We start from the raw sequence: 13,755 nt of genomic DNA on the forward strand, positions 1-13,755 counted from the left end.
CTGGCAGAGACCACATAGCTCATCTAGTCTGAAGTTTCCAAGTGGGCGAGGAGGCAGTACACACAGAGACTGTCCTTGGCCCAGGTGCACCCCGACACCCACACAGCCAGCTGAGCCATGTGACTATATCCCAGTGCCTGATATGAGGAAAACTACATAATCTCACAGTAAACAAAGAGAAAGTTAAGTTTATGAAATCCATTAATCTGTATGTAAACACTGATCTGTTTTGGATGGTGAGTCTTAACACTTTTAACTATGTTAAAGTCACCTCCCCCTATGCTTGGTTAATAAGAGAAAGGAAGAGCCTCAAAGGAATAAAGCACAGGAAGAAAGCAAAACAGGGAGTGAGAGGAAACAATGAGGAAAAGAGAGTGACTACAAAGAATAGGTGAAGTTGTAGTACATTTGGCTTTGCCCATAGTTTGTTAAGATTTTTTTTTCTCCTTTTTTCAAATCTTTTGACTAGGGAAATAATAACTTACACGACAGTTGTCCCATGCACATAATTCTCTGTCTCCCAACTTAAGTCCGCCTGCACCATCTTGCACCTTGTCCCCAGTCCTTTCTCAATTCCCTCCCAAATCCCCTGCCCCAACCTCCAAAGTCCTTTGCTTTGCTGCAGCAGACCACAGCTAGTGCATGTTTCACCCTGTGGTTTGCCTTTCTTTCCTTGTTTCTAAATCCCATCTGTGAGTGACATCACTCAGAATTCACCCTTCTCCCACTGGCTTACCTCACTTAGCATGGTTTGTAAGGCTTGTTCTACTAGTTTATTTACTCAGCAAATAGTTGTTGAGTTACTGTTTGCTAGGGTCCATTTCAGTCAGAAGCTTCCCAAGTCCTGGGTTTAACAAGGGCAGCACAGCTCAAAGAACTTTATCTTACCAAACAGCTCAAAGTAGAAGCTAGACCCTATTTACACATTAACAGAACAAAAGGACTTGTTTTCCATACTAAGCATGAGAACACTTAACAAATCAAGTAATTCCATAGCTGAAGGTTAGTATGTCTTCTACACACACACACATGTAACACACAACACACATAACTTTTGCCTCTTTCTCCCCTCATTGAGTCAGCCCTTGACTCTGGACTCAAGCCAACCAGAAAAGTTGGAGCCAGAGAGGTGAACCACAAAAAAGGTCAAAGTTCTAAATTGGGATATTGGTTTCCTTTCCCTTCTGACCAACCCAACCCCTCACTCACTCTGCATAGACTGGTGGGTGGGCCTTCACCTTCAGCTTCCTTACAACTGGACATATCGAGATCTAACTGAACTCATGGGCCAGAGTGCTCAGGTCACAAAACCCCTCAGCCCCTTAAAGGGCCATGGGGCATGAAACCAACCCTCTATTTGACATAGTCATCATCATAGGGCAAGTGATACAAAGAAGCCCTTACTTCCAAGAAAAGGAAAGAGATTGGAGTTGCTTTCAGAAAGAATCAGCAGTATAGGGATCAGGAGAGGAACCACCAGTAAAGTGCACACTTTGACCACTCTCAAGGACCCGGATTCAAGTCCCTGATCACATCATTGGAACACCATGCTCAAAAACGGTGGAGTGTTGTTGTTCTCTCTCGCTCTGCCTCTTTCTCCCCCCCTTCTCTCTCCCCCTCTCTCTCTCTTCTCCTCCTCCTCTCCTTCTCTGTTTCTATCTGTAATTGGGGGTGGGGAATGACTGCTGGGATTAGTGGAATAACTCAGGTGTGAAGTCCAGATGGCAAAAAGAAAGGGAAGGCAAAGGAAGCATTACAACAAACATTTCCTAACAAATAAACCAACTCGTCCTAAATGTCCTACTGAAACTCTTTGAAAGGTCACATAGAAAAAAGAATGCTGACACCCAGGATACTGAAATTTTGTTTTTTATCAGTCTGTCAGTAACAAAATTATTATACATTAATTTAGCTCACTTCTCAGTAATGTTTCCTAAGAATCAGCATCTCCAGCTCCCACCCTTTCTGAGGTGTAAAATGAGAATAACAAGGACCTGATAATTCCCAGTGGTTTTCAGAACACTTTAAAGCAGCATCATAGATGAATCACAGACCTAATAGTAATAATAATAATGATGATGATGATACAATAAAGCGAACACGTTAACATTTCTCATCTGGTCACCTCATGTTGGATTCTAGCTTGGATTCTGAAAGACTAGAGTCTGGGGCCAGGGCATAGTGCACTTGGTAGGGCACATACCTTACTATGAAAGGGGTCACAGGCTTGAACCTCAGCACTACATGGGGGCACCATGGTATAGAGAGACATTGCACATACTGGAGAGCAGTACTGGGGCATCTCCCCCTCTCCCTATGTCTCTTCCTTTCTCCCTTTGTCTTTTTCTATATAAAGTTAAAGAATGAAAAATGCTCTAATGCTATGATATCTGTTCAATGTAGAAATGCTGGCATCTTCTTATTTTTATATTAGACACTAGCTGTTATTTGTTTTTGAGGTGACCACAATTTATAAGTCTCTAAGTGAAAAAGTATGATTTCTCCCCTTCTCAAAATGCCCTACACCATCTCTGCCTTCACCAAAGCATTACTACCCCTCCCCAAGCCCTCCAGTGGCATTGGGCCCAGGCCTTTTATTAAGCTACATTCTGTATTTTGTCCATAGTCTCCACTGGTCTGTATTTGTTTTGCTTGCTTTGTCTATTTCCTATGGGTAAGGTCTTTTCTATAGTCTCATTTTATTAAGGACCTGTAGTATTTATATTAGATCTAATTCACTAGTAATGAATCCCTTTAGTTGTTGTTTATCTGAGAAGTTCTTCATTCCTCCTTCAAACCTGAGTAATAACCTAGTATTCTTGGGTGAAGGTTTTTTCCACTCAAAACATTTAATATATTCTGCCAGTCATTTCTAGTATTTAGAGTTTCTGTTAAGAAATCAGCTGAGGGTGAGGGTAGATAGTGTAATGGTTATGTAAAGAGGCTCCCAGGTACTGGAATATGATGGCAGAGGAGGGCCTAGAGGAGGTGAGTTGAATTGTTATGTGGAAAAGAAATGTTACGCATGTACAAACTACTGTATTATACTGTCAGCTGTAAACCATTAATTCCCCAATAAAGAAATTAAAAAGCAAGTATTTGAGTCTCCAACTGACATACTTCTCATCTGTAAAATGTAACGATGATATTAAGTTTTTCTTAGAGCAAAAGAGGGGGGGAGGAGAGGGAGAGGGAAATGGAGGGAGAGAGAGAGAAAAGTAAGCTGATAGTCTTATGGGATTCCCCACTATAGGTGAGTCTTTGCTTTTCTCTAACAGTCTTTGAAATCCTCTCTTTGCTTTTGACCTTTGTCATTTTAATTATTATGTACCTAGGTGAACTTAAGTTTCATTTTTCTTGAAGCTCTTCAAGCTCCCTAGATCTGGGAAATTATTTGGAGGAGCAGCTCAGTTAATATTTCTACAGATATGAATTCTGCCTCTCTCTCCTCCTCCCTGTATCCTTATAATGCAGATGGTGTTCCTCTTGATACTGCTCCCAAACTCTTATATTAACTTCATTTGTTTGAGTGCTTTTTCTTTGGATAGTCCTTATTTTTGAAGGGGGTGGCTTCCTTAACTTTCTCTTCCCACTCTCCTCTTTGACCTGTAGAGTCTTTCTCCCATCAAGTGCTATTCTCTGCTGTTTATTCTGTTTTGTGGAGGATGTGGGCATCAATCTCTCTTCTCGGTGTGTGTGTGTGTGTGTGTGTGTGTTTCTACTTTAGTCACTGTAGTCCTTATTTTTCTGATCACTGTTGTGATTCTTTTTTTTAATATTTTATTTATTTTATTTCTGAGAAAGATGCAGAGAGAGAAAAACACCAGAGCACGGCTCACCTCTGGCTTATGGTGGTGTGGGGGATTGAACCTGGGACTTTGGAGCCTCAGGCATGAGAGTCTGTTTGCATAACCATTGTGCTATCTCCCCCACCCCACTGTTGTGATTCTTTTTCTATAGTTTCACTCATTGTTTTTCTGAACACGTTGCAGTTCTCCTCCATATGTCTTAATTTGGTGATCACCATAAGAACTGTCACTTTCAAGTCTTCATTAAGGAGGTCTGAATAACTCTATTGAATTTGAGGTATTCTTCAAATTAGTGTCTTTATTCATCCTTTTAGCTACTTTCCTCTTTTCACCTTGTGTTTGGTTCTGTGAAGACCAGGGCCAACAGTCTGTCTTAGAGCAGGTCTGAGCAGTGGCCAAGAATATGTATTCACAAAAGCCTAAGGCGGGCTGGGTGGTGGTGCACCTGGTTGAGCACACATGTTCCAGTGCACAAGGACCCAGGTTCAAACCCCTGGTCCCCACCTGCATGGGAGAAGTTTCACGAGTGGTGAAGCAGTGCTGCAGGTGTCTCTCTATCTCTCTCGCTCTCTATCACCCCCTTCCCTTTCAATTTCTGGCCTAAGGTTGTACTGCTGAGGTCCTGCTAAACTAAAATCCTAGGCTACAGGTGCATGACACACTGGTGGGAAAATTCTGGAACTCTGCACCGCTGGAGTGCTTCTCTGTGTCTCTACACCCAGGATCCCATTGCTAGAGGGACCGAGTTTTGTAATGATTCCTTTCAACTGGTTACAACCGCCATTTGGTTTATAGCTTTTGTTTCCTTCTTTTCACTTCTGTGTTGTAAAATTGTGAAGTCAGCATTATAATAGAGATGAGGCAGACCAGGTAGGTAGCCACAGAGGTAGCTAGACAATAAAAGGATTGGGAGTCAGGCGGTAGACAGTGGGTTAAGCGCATGTGGCGTGAAGGGCAAGGACCGGCGTAGGGATCCTGGTTCGAGCCCCCGGCTCCCCACCTGCAGGGTAGTCGCTCCACAGGCAGTGAAGCAGGTCTTCCTCTCCTCTCTCCCTTTGTGTTTGTCATTTTGGCAATTTACTGGAAGATGGATGCTCCAGCCAATAGGAGAAGACTGAAATTGTACAACTTTCCTAAAGTTCTTTCTTGCTCATACTTGTAGGTTTTATTTCTTATCTACTTAATTGTGATCCATTTCCCTTAGCCAAGGATTTCTGGTGATGAAATCCCATGTAATTTTAACCATTAATGGATCATGATGCCACCAATTAAGATCTGTCAGAGTCATTCTGTTAACAATCAGGTGAACTGTCAGCTTTTCAGTGCCCAACCTCCACAGCCAATGAAGAACAAAGAGGGTGAATAAGTAAGTCATGCAGGTGGCTCAACGATGACGTGAACGCTGGTGTTAGTCAGTTATGCCCATATTATATCCCACAGTTCACTAATCGTGAAACAATTTAATTCCCATGGTAAAAAAAAAAAAATTTGCAAAATTGTGGGTGTGACAAAATGTATTTCTTTGTAACTTTGCATTTTTTTCTCATTGCTGCCAGGGTTATCCGTGAGGCTCAGTGCCTGCCCAATGAATCTACTGCTAATGGTGACCATTTTTCCTTTTTTGTTTGTTTTTATTTTTGTTGTTGTTGTTTTGCCTTTTTACAGAAGAGCACTGCTTGGCTCTGGCTTATGTTGGTACCGGCGGGAAGGTGGGGTGCTGTTGAACCTGAGACTTTGGAGCCTCAGGCATGAGAGTCTGTTTACATAACCATTATGCTATCTACCTCCGTTTTTTTTTTTTCTTTCTTTCTTCTTTATTGGGACAGAAAAAAAGTGAGAATAGAAGAAGGAGGGAGAGAAGGAGAGAAAAAGAAAGCAGCACTGCTTTACCACTGAGGAAGCTTCCTCCCTGACATGAGGGCCAGGAGCCCAAATGCGGGTCCTAGTTCATGTCAATTTGTGGGCTCAACTGGGTACCACCACTCAACTCCCTGTAAATTTGCATTTCTATTTTAAAATGCATGGACAAGGAATAGCACTGGACTGAACATAACAAGTTTTCCTTGACTCTGTTTGTTAGAGTGGGAATCGGACCCTGTGTTCCATCATTCTGAGCCACCACCAGGGCCCGTCCATAATCAACTATGATGACGAGAGTGGAAGAACATGTATGCACATTGCAGCAGCGGCGGGCTTCAGCGACATCATCAGTGAACTGGCCAGAGTCCCAGAGTGTAACCTACAGGCCCTGGATGTGGATGACAGGTACCCATGGCAACTCCAAGTGTGGGAATTCCCAGTCATCCTCTCCAAATGCTAATCTCAAAAATCAAGATCATATATAGGAATTATCTTATAGTGATTATATCCATATTGCCAGTAATATTCTTGTCACAGGTGCTTGTAACAATTTAAAAAAAGCTCTATTTTAGTCAGGGCAGTAAAAAGCATGTTATGGAGAGAAATGCTGTGACTGTACAATAGAGTCAGATTTTCCACCTTTTGTTAACCACTCTGTTCTCAGGAGACTTTTCTGCATCGAGGCTTCTCTTTTTGTTCTTGACAGTAAGTCTTGTTTTTTTTCTCATTCCTGGATTATATCATAAAGTCAACAAGTTCTTTTCATCCATACAAGAGCAGAACAGAAGCTTTGGATGCAGAACTTGATATGACCTTAGCAATTTTAATCTCTCAATCATTAAGGACGCATTGGCAAAGAAAAGGAAGCTAGATTTAGAAAAAGAAAACTTCCCTAAGAGGTGGTTAGCATTTGAATGGAGACTTGTACTCTTAGCTTCCAAACAGTTTCTTCACCAACAGTGCCCTTAGTCTACGATCAAGAACTAGGGTTTTTCAGTGTAGGGCTTATCTAACCTTCTTTGAGGCAGGCATTGACTCAACAGTAATTAAAAACAATCTAACATGAGTGGCTGAGCAAGTTGTGGTATATATACACAATGGAATACTACTCAGCTGTAAAAAATGGTGACTTCACCGTTTTCAGCCGATCTTGGATGGACCTTGAAAAAATCATGTTGAGTGAAATAAGTCAGAAACAGAAGGTTGAATATGGGATGATCTCACTCTCAGGCCGAAGTTGAAAAACAAGATTAGAAAAGAAAACACAAGTCGAACCTGAAACGGAATTGGAGTATTACACCAAAGTAAAAGACTCTGGGGTGGGTGGGTGGGTGGGTGGGGAGAATACAGGTCCATGAAAAATGATGAATGAAATAGTGGGGGTTGTATTGCTAAATGGGAATCTGGGGAATGTTATGCATGTAAAAAAAAAAAAAAAAGAAGTAGAAACGCAAAGCAGAAATTGACTGAGTTTGGAGTATGGCACCAAAGTAAGAAAGCAGAAGTATACTAGAGTTTGCAGTGAGTACCTCCCTAATACTACCTTTCCACTTTTCCAAGCTTTGGGTCCATGATTGCTCAACAATTTGTTTGGCTTTGTATGTTAACTCTCTTTTCAGTCACCAGGTTCCAGGTGTCATCAGGATGCCGGCCAGACTTCCCTGGATTGAAGACACCACCAATGTGTCCTGGAGCTCAGCTTCCCCAGAGACCCATCCTACTAGGGAAAGAGAGAAGCAGACTGGGAGTATGGACCGACCAGTCAACGCCCATGTTCAGCGAGGAAGCAATTACAGAAGCCAGACCTTCTACCTTCTGCAACCCTCAATGACCCTGGGTCCATGCTCCCAGAGGGATAGAGAATGGGAAAGCTGTCGGGGGAGGGGGTGGGATATGGAGATTGGGTGGTGGGAAAATAAAAAAAAAAAAAAAAAAAAAAACAATCTAACAACAAAGAAGACTACTAAAGGGGCCGGATGGTGGTGCACCTGGTTGAGCGAACATGTTACAATGCAAAAGGACCCCGGTTCAAGTCCCTGGATCCCACCTGTAGGGGAGAGCTTCATGAGTGGTGAAGCAGGGTTGCAGGTGTCTCTCTGTCTCTCTCCCTCTCTATCATCCCCTCCCTCTCAATCTGGTTCTCTCTAGCCAGTACATAAATTTAAAACATTTTTTAAAGACTACTGAAAATAAGAATAAAGTTTGCACACTATATATAGTTTTTTTTTTTTTTACTCTCTTCAACAGAGGTAGTTGTTATGTTAGAAATCCCAGCAAGCACCTCCTACTCCCTGATTCCTTCTAGAAAGGGAGGGAAATAGTGGATTTCACCTAAGTTTCAGATTCTAATAATGCATAACAAGATGACTTTAACTAAAATCAGATTATGACTCACTAGAAACAGGGCTTTTCCTAAGAGAAAATGCTGATTCTGAGCAAGTAAGAAAGTAGTACTTGGAATGGGAGGATGGGAGAGAGCATAATGGTTATACAAAAGGCTTTATTTATTTATTTATTTATATTTTTTTAATAAAAAGGAAGCACTGGGGAATCGGGTGCTAGCACAGCGGGTTAAGCGCACATGGCACAAAGCACAAGGACCCACATAAGGATCCCGGTTCGAGCCCCCAGCTCCCCACCTACAGGGGAGTCGCTTCACAGGCAGTGAAGCAGGTCTGCAGGTGTCTATCTTTCTCTCCCCCTCTCTGCCTTCCCCTCCTCTCTCCATTTCTCTCTGTCCTATCCAACAACAACAATAATAACTACAACAATAAAACAACAAGGGCAACAAAAGGGAATAGATATTTTAAAAAAGAAAATTAAATTAAATTAAAAAGGAAGCACTGACAAAAACCATAGGATAAGAGGGGTACAACTCCACACAATTCCCACCACCAGAACTCCATATCCCATCTCCTCCCCTGATAGCTTTCTATTCTTTATCCCTCTGGGAGTATGGACCCAGGGTCATTGTGGGATGCAGAAGGTGGAAGGTCTGGCTTCTGTAATTGCTTCCCCGCAGAACATGGGTGTTGGAAGGTCGATCCATACTCCCAGCCTATCTCTTTCCCTGGTGGGGCAGAGCTCTGGGGAAGCAGGGCTCCAGGACACATTGGTGGGGTCATCTACCCAGGGAAGTCCAGTTGGCATCACGGTAGCATCTGGAACCTGGTGGCTGAAAGAGAAGTTAACTTATAAAGCCAAAAAAAAAAAAATGTTGACTGATCATGAACATAAAGGCTGGAAAAGTTCATATGAATGTTGGGCGGTCTCCGTTTTGTAGATAGTAGGCCTATTTTAGTTATATTCCAAAGAGCCCATGACTATACTAGTTTTGTTTGTTTGGTTGGTTGGTTATTTTGTTTGTTTGTTTGTTTCCTGAGTCTATTATTTGATATGCAGATGGATCTAAGTTACTGTCTGCGGAAATGATGTCATGGCTGGAAAAAGGACCAGAAATCTGGATCAGAGAAGGGAGTAGCTCCCTAATATGGGAAAGGTGTTTGAGTAAGCTTTCATGCCTGAAGCTCCAAAGTCCCAGACTGAACCCTAGGTTCCTCTATACACTATAACTGAAATATGATCTGGTGAAAAGAATAAAAGGAGAGAAAAGAAAAGAAGAATAAGTGGAAGATGAGGAAGACTTTCTTGCCTGAGGTTCAAAGGATTACAGGCTCAATCCCAGGCACCACCATAAACCAGAATTGAACAATGCTCTGGGAAAAATAAATATTAAAAAATAGGATTCAAATCACATGGGCAGAAAAGATAAAAAGAAAAGAATGAGGATGAGGAGAAGGAGAAAAAGCATAAATTTAGTAAGGAATGCTAGGAAAATGTTTGCTTACGGCAAAATAGTTTCAGAACCTGTCCCGAATATTTCTGTTGAGCATTTTCACACAGTTAGCAAAAACAAGCCACTCCCCTGGGCCTAGGGAAGGGGAGAGAAGTAAAATAAAGTAGAGAAAAAGGAGGGAAATGAAGAAGTGAAAATGAGAGGTTCTATGAGAGTTCAAAGTGAAATGAAATTTCAAGGAAAGTTTAGTTCCTGCTCCAAAGCTCAGCTTACATGTCCCATGAACCGGAACAAGCCTGGGTTCCTGGGTTCATCTTGTTTCATTTTGTCTGCATGTTCCATCTCCGCTTCACAATCTAAGCACACACATGACATCTTAGTAACACCCCCATAAGTTTAAGTGTTGTAAGCATCTGTAATGGTTGGCATCCCTTTCCCTTCTTCTCTTTCCTAGTCGACAGAAGGCTTTTTAGAAAAGAAAGAATAATAAGGCAGTTATGTTAAGTAAAGGAAGACAGAAATACGGAGGAACTCATCCTTCTGTATATTAAAAATCATGAATCTGTGTTGTTTAAAACATGGTGACCTCGGTTTAAGATTTAATGGCGGGAGTCGGGCGGTAGCGCAGCAGGTTAAGCGCATGTGGCACAAAGCACAAGGATCGGCCTGAGGATCCCGGTTCGAGCCCCAGTTCCCCACCTGCAGGGGAGTCGCTTCATTGACGGTGAAGCAGGTCTGCAGGTGTCTATCTTTCTTTCCCCCTCTCTGCCTTCCCCTTCTCTCTCCATTTCTCTCTGTCCTATCCAACGACGACATCAATAACAACAATAATAACTACAACAATAAAACAACAAGGGCAACAAAAGGGAATAAATAAATAAATAAATATTTTAATGGCACAGAACACAGAAGTAGCTTCTGGACCTTAAATGTCCCTATTTATCCAGTGCATGAGGCCATGTTCTCTTTAATATCTATCTTCTTCAGGAAGGAAAGTCTTTTATCAGATTCCCCTCCCTACATATTCCTGGAAACTCTCTAAATGATTCCTTAGTCACTGATGCTGCACTGTCATTCAAAGACCACTTCATCAGCCCACTGTTCATCCTGAACTAGGGCCCGTCGCACTGTCACAGCTAAGACCAGGCCTGTGGTTTCTCTGCAAAATCGCTGAGGTTTCACCTCTATTAATCTGGGTCTGGATCTCTTCTTCCACGCTCATCAGCAGAATTAAAATAGCCAATTAAACCAATTGTCACAAAGGAGTCTTGTTTCCGTGTGTTGGTAAACCTGACTAAATTGACATCCAATCCACCATAGCCTGAATTTATTGATAATATATTTTTTAAAAATCGCTTTATTGGGGGCTTGGTTAATGGTTTTCGGTAGGCAACATGTTATTTGAAACGGGACAGCATAACCTGACTGGCACTTCATCTTATTCCATATTCAGTATTGCCTGAAGTTGTGTGTAGAATGGAGTAAATCATATCTCTCACATTTTCAAATGAGCAATGTGAGTGTGATTGATCGTGATATTGTAAAGAGCACCTGATCCTAGTAAGGGCTCACAGGTGGGCCATTCATAGAAGAGCTGAAGGAAGATGCTTGATTGACACAGGAGAACCACAGCCCACAGTGGGCATCACTGCTCTCCAGAAGTAAAACACGTCCCTGATAGGCTCAGTTGAACTCTTCTGCATGTCTGAGAGACTATTTGTCTCTCCAAAGAGTGCCCTTATACCCAAAGTTTATGCCCTAGTATAAAACCAACAAGAGGCCTTCTTTGCCTTCCATTCATACTCCTAGGTTGAGCTTTCAAGAGTTGAGTGACAATAGGGAAAGCCACTCTCTTTATGGGAAACTCCTTTCATATGAATGTCACCTTGTCCTGTCTCTCCTTCCTTTTTTTCTTTCATTCATTCTTTCTTTTTTTAAGATTTTATTTTAGTAGAAAGATAGGAGGAGAGAGGGGAAAAAAAAAAGACATCACTCTGGTACATGCGCTCTCAGGGATTGAACTCAGAACCTCATGCTTGGGAGTCCAGTGTTTTATCCACGGTGTCACCTCCTAGACTACATCCACATCCTCTCTCCCTCTCTCTCCCCTTCCTCTCTCTTTCCCCCCTTCCTTTTTCCCTCCTTACCTCCCTCTCTCCCTCCCTCTCTCTCTATTTTTAACCAGAGCACTGCTCAGCTCTTATGGTGGTACAGGTTACTGACCTGGAACTCTGGAGCCTCAGGCATGAGAGTTTCTTTGCATAACCATTATGGTATCTACCTCTTCCCATTCTGTATCTCTTTTTTTATTGTTATTTTGTATTATATTTATTTATTTATTGGATAGAGACAGCCAGAAATTGAGAGGGAAGGGGATGATAAAGAGGGAGGGAGACAGAGAGACACCTGCAGTCCTGCTTCACCACTCATGAAGCTTTCCCCCTACAAGTGGGGACTGGGAACTCGAACCCGGGTTCTTGTACATTGTAACTACGCGCTCAACCAGATGCGCCAACACCCAACCTTTATGCTGTATCTCTCTATAGACACCTGGTTCGAGCCCTGGCTCCCCACCTGCAGGGGAGTCACTTCACAAGCAGTGAAACAGGTCTGCAGGTGTCTGTCTTTCTCTCCCCCTCTGTCTTCCCCCCTCCTCTCTCCATTTCTCTCTGTCCTATCCAACAACAACGACAACAATAATAACTACAACAACAAAACAACAAGGGCAACAAAAGGGAATAAATAAATAAAAAAAGAAAATAATGACCTAGTAATTCAATAAAGGTTTAAATATTGATAGATATGTATATGCCTTCTGACTGATGAGAACTTCTTAAATGTAAAAATCATGAAACAAAAAAAAAGAAGAAGAGGTAATTAGATGTGATCATTCTTTAGATTTCCTGGAAAATTACTAAAATATGAAGTCAATGAACACATTAGAGAAATGTTTGCATAGGGCATGGGTAAATAGCATAATTGTTATGCAAAGAGACTCTCATGCTGAGGCTCCCAAGCCCCAGGTTCAATCTCCTGCACCATCATAAGCCAGAGCTAAGCAGTGCTCTGGTAAAAAGAGGACCTAATGGAGGTTGTATTGTTACATAGAAAACTGGGAAATGTTATGCATGTAAAAACTACTGTATTTAATGTCAAATGTAAAACATTAAATGCCCAATAAAAAAAGAAAAAGAATGTTTGCATAAACATAATTTACCACAGATTGGCACCTTTAGTATGTGAAGAGGCCAGCCAGGTAAATGGAAAAAGAAACAACACAATGGAAAAAAATGGGTGAAGGATATTAAGAGTGATTTCAATAAAGAAACTCAGCTAATAAACAATAGATGTCAATAGTTCGACCGTCCTATTAATTAGAAAATGAAAAAGAAAGCAGCCCTGAATTATCATGTTACCTTTCAAATCGACAAACATTTGTAAAGATGGTGATAGCACTCAACAGGCAGGAAGAAGTAGGAACCTAACTTGTAAGAAGACAAATTGAGTCAATCTTCTTGGAAGACAGTTTGGCAATAGTTATAAAGATGCCTTCAAGTTGTTTATACTCTTTGACCCACTATTTCCTGACCTACTATTTCCTCTTCTAGAAAATTCTCAGAAAGACCAGAAAAGGCAGACGAGAGAATACTGATAGCTATAAGTGAGGCTCCTTCATACACCCACCATCTTCAAGCACTATTTTGTACACACTGTCCCCATGCTGTAAACACCTGAAGATTTGGGGGTCCAGGAGTTGGTAGAGTGGATAATGCATTGACCTCTCAAGCATGAGATCCTGAGTTCAGTTCCTGGCATCCCATGTACCAGAATGCTGCTATAATCCTCTTCCTCCTCCTCCTCCTCCTCCTCCTCTTCCTTCTTCTCTCTTTCTCTCTCTCTCTCTCTTTCTTTCATAAATAAATATTTAAATACATATATGCATATATTTTTAAAAGCGCCTGACTAAGCAGGACCTTTTGCTGACTAAGGGGTTTACACACTCAGGTGTTCAGACGGTTCTGCTTTTTTCCCATGTGTCTCCCAGGACACCTCTGCACTGGGCTGCAGCTGCAGGGAAAACAGAATGTGTACAGTCACTGCTGGAACTGGGCATGGACAGCAATCTTCGAGACATCAATGAGAGCACGCCCCTGGCCTACGCCCTGTACTGTGGCCACACAGCCTGCGTCAAGCTCCTCTCTCAACAGAGCAGGTGAGCATATCAGGATTCCACCCTCTCAAAGATGTATGAATCTGTGTGCAATTTCTCAAATTTCCCAGATGTGTGTG

At 42.0% G+C, this 13,755-nt stretch overlaps 1 protein-coding gene across 1 annotated transcript in view; it reads left to right on the forward strand.

The window, feature by feature from the left end:
* The window catches only part of LOC103124430 (ankyrin repeat domain-containing protein 55-like), a 142,820-nt gene that overhangs the window by 92,474 nt on the left and 36,591 nt on the right, over positions 1-13,755 (forward strand). The window contains exons 8-9 of the mRNA XM_007535145.2: positions 5,890-6,074; positions 13,511-13,678. Of these exons, the coding sequence (XP_007535207.1) occupies positions 5,890-6,074; positions 13,511-13,678 (353 nt within the window). The remainder of the gene's footprint in view (positions 1-5,889; positions 6,075-13,510; positions 13,679-13,755) is intronic.

The sequence above is a fragment of the Erinaceus europaeus genome, chromosome 5 (assembly GCF_950295315.1).
Source record: "Erinaceus europaeus chromosome 5, mEriEur2.1, whole genome shotgun sequence".
Lineage (NCBI taxonomy): Eukaryota > Metazoa > Chordata > Mammalia > Eulipotyphla > Erinaceidae > Erinaceus > Erinaceus europaeus.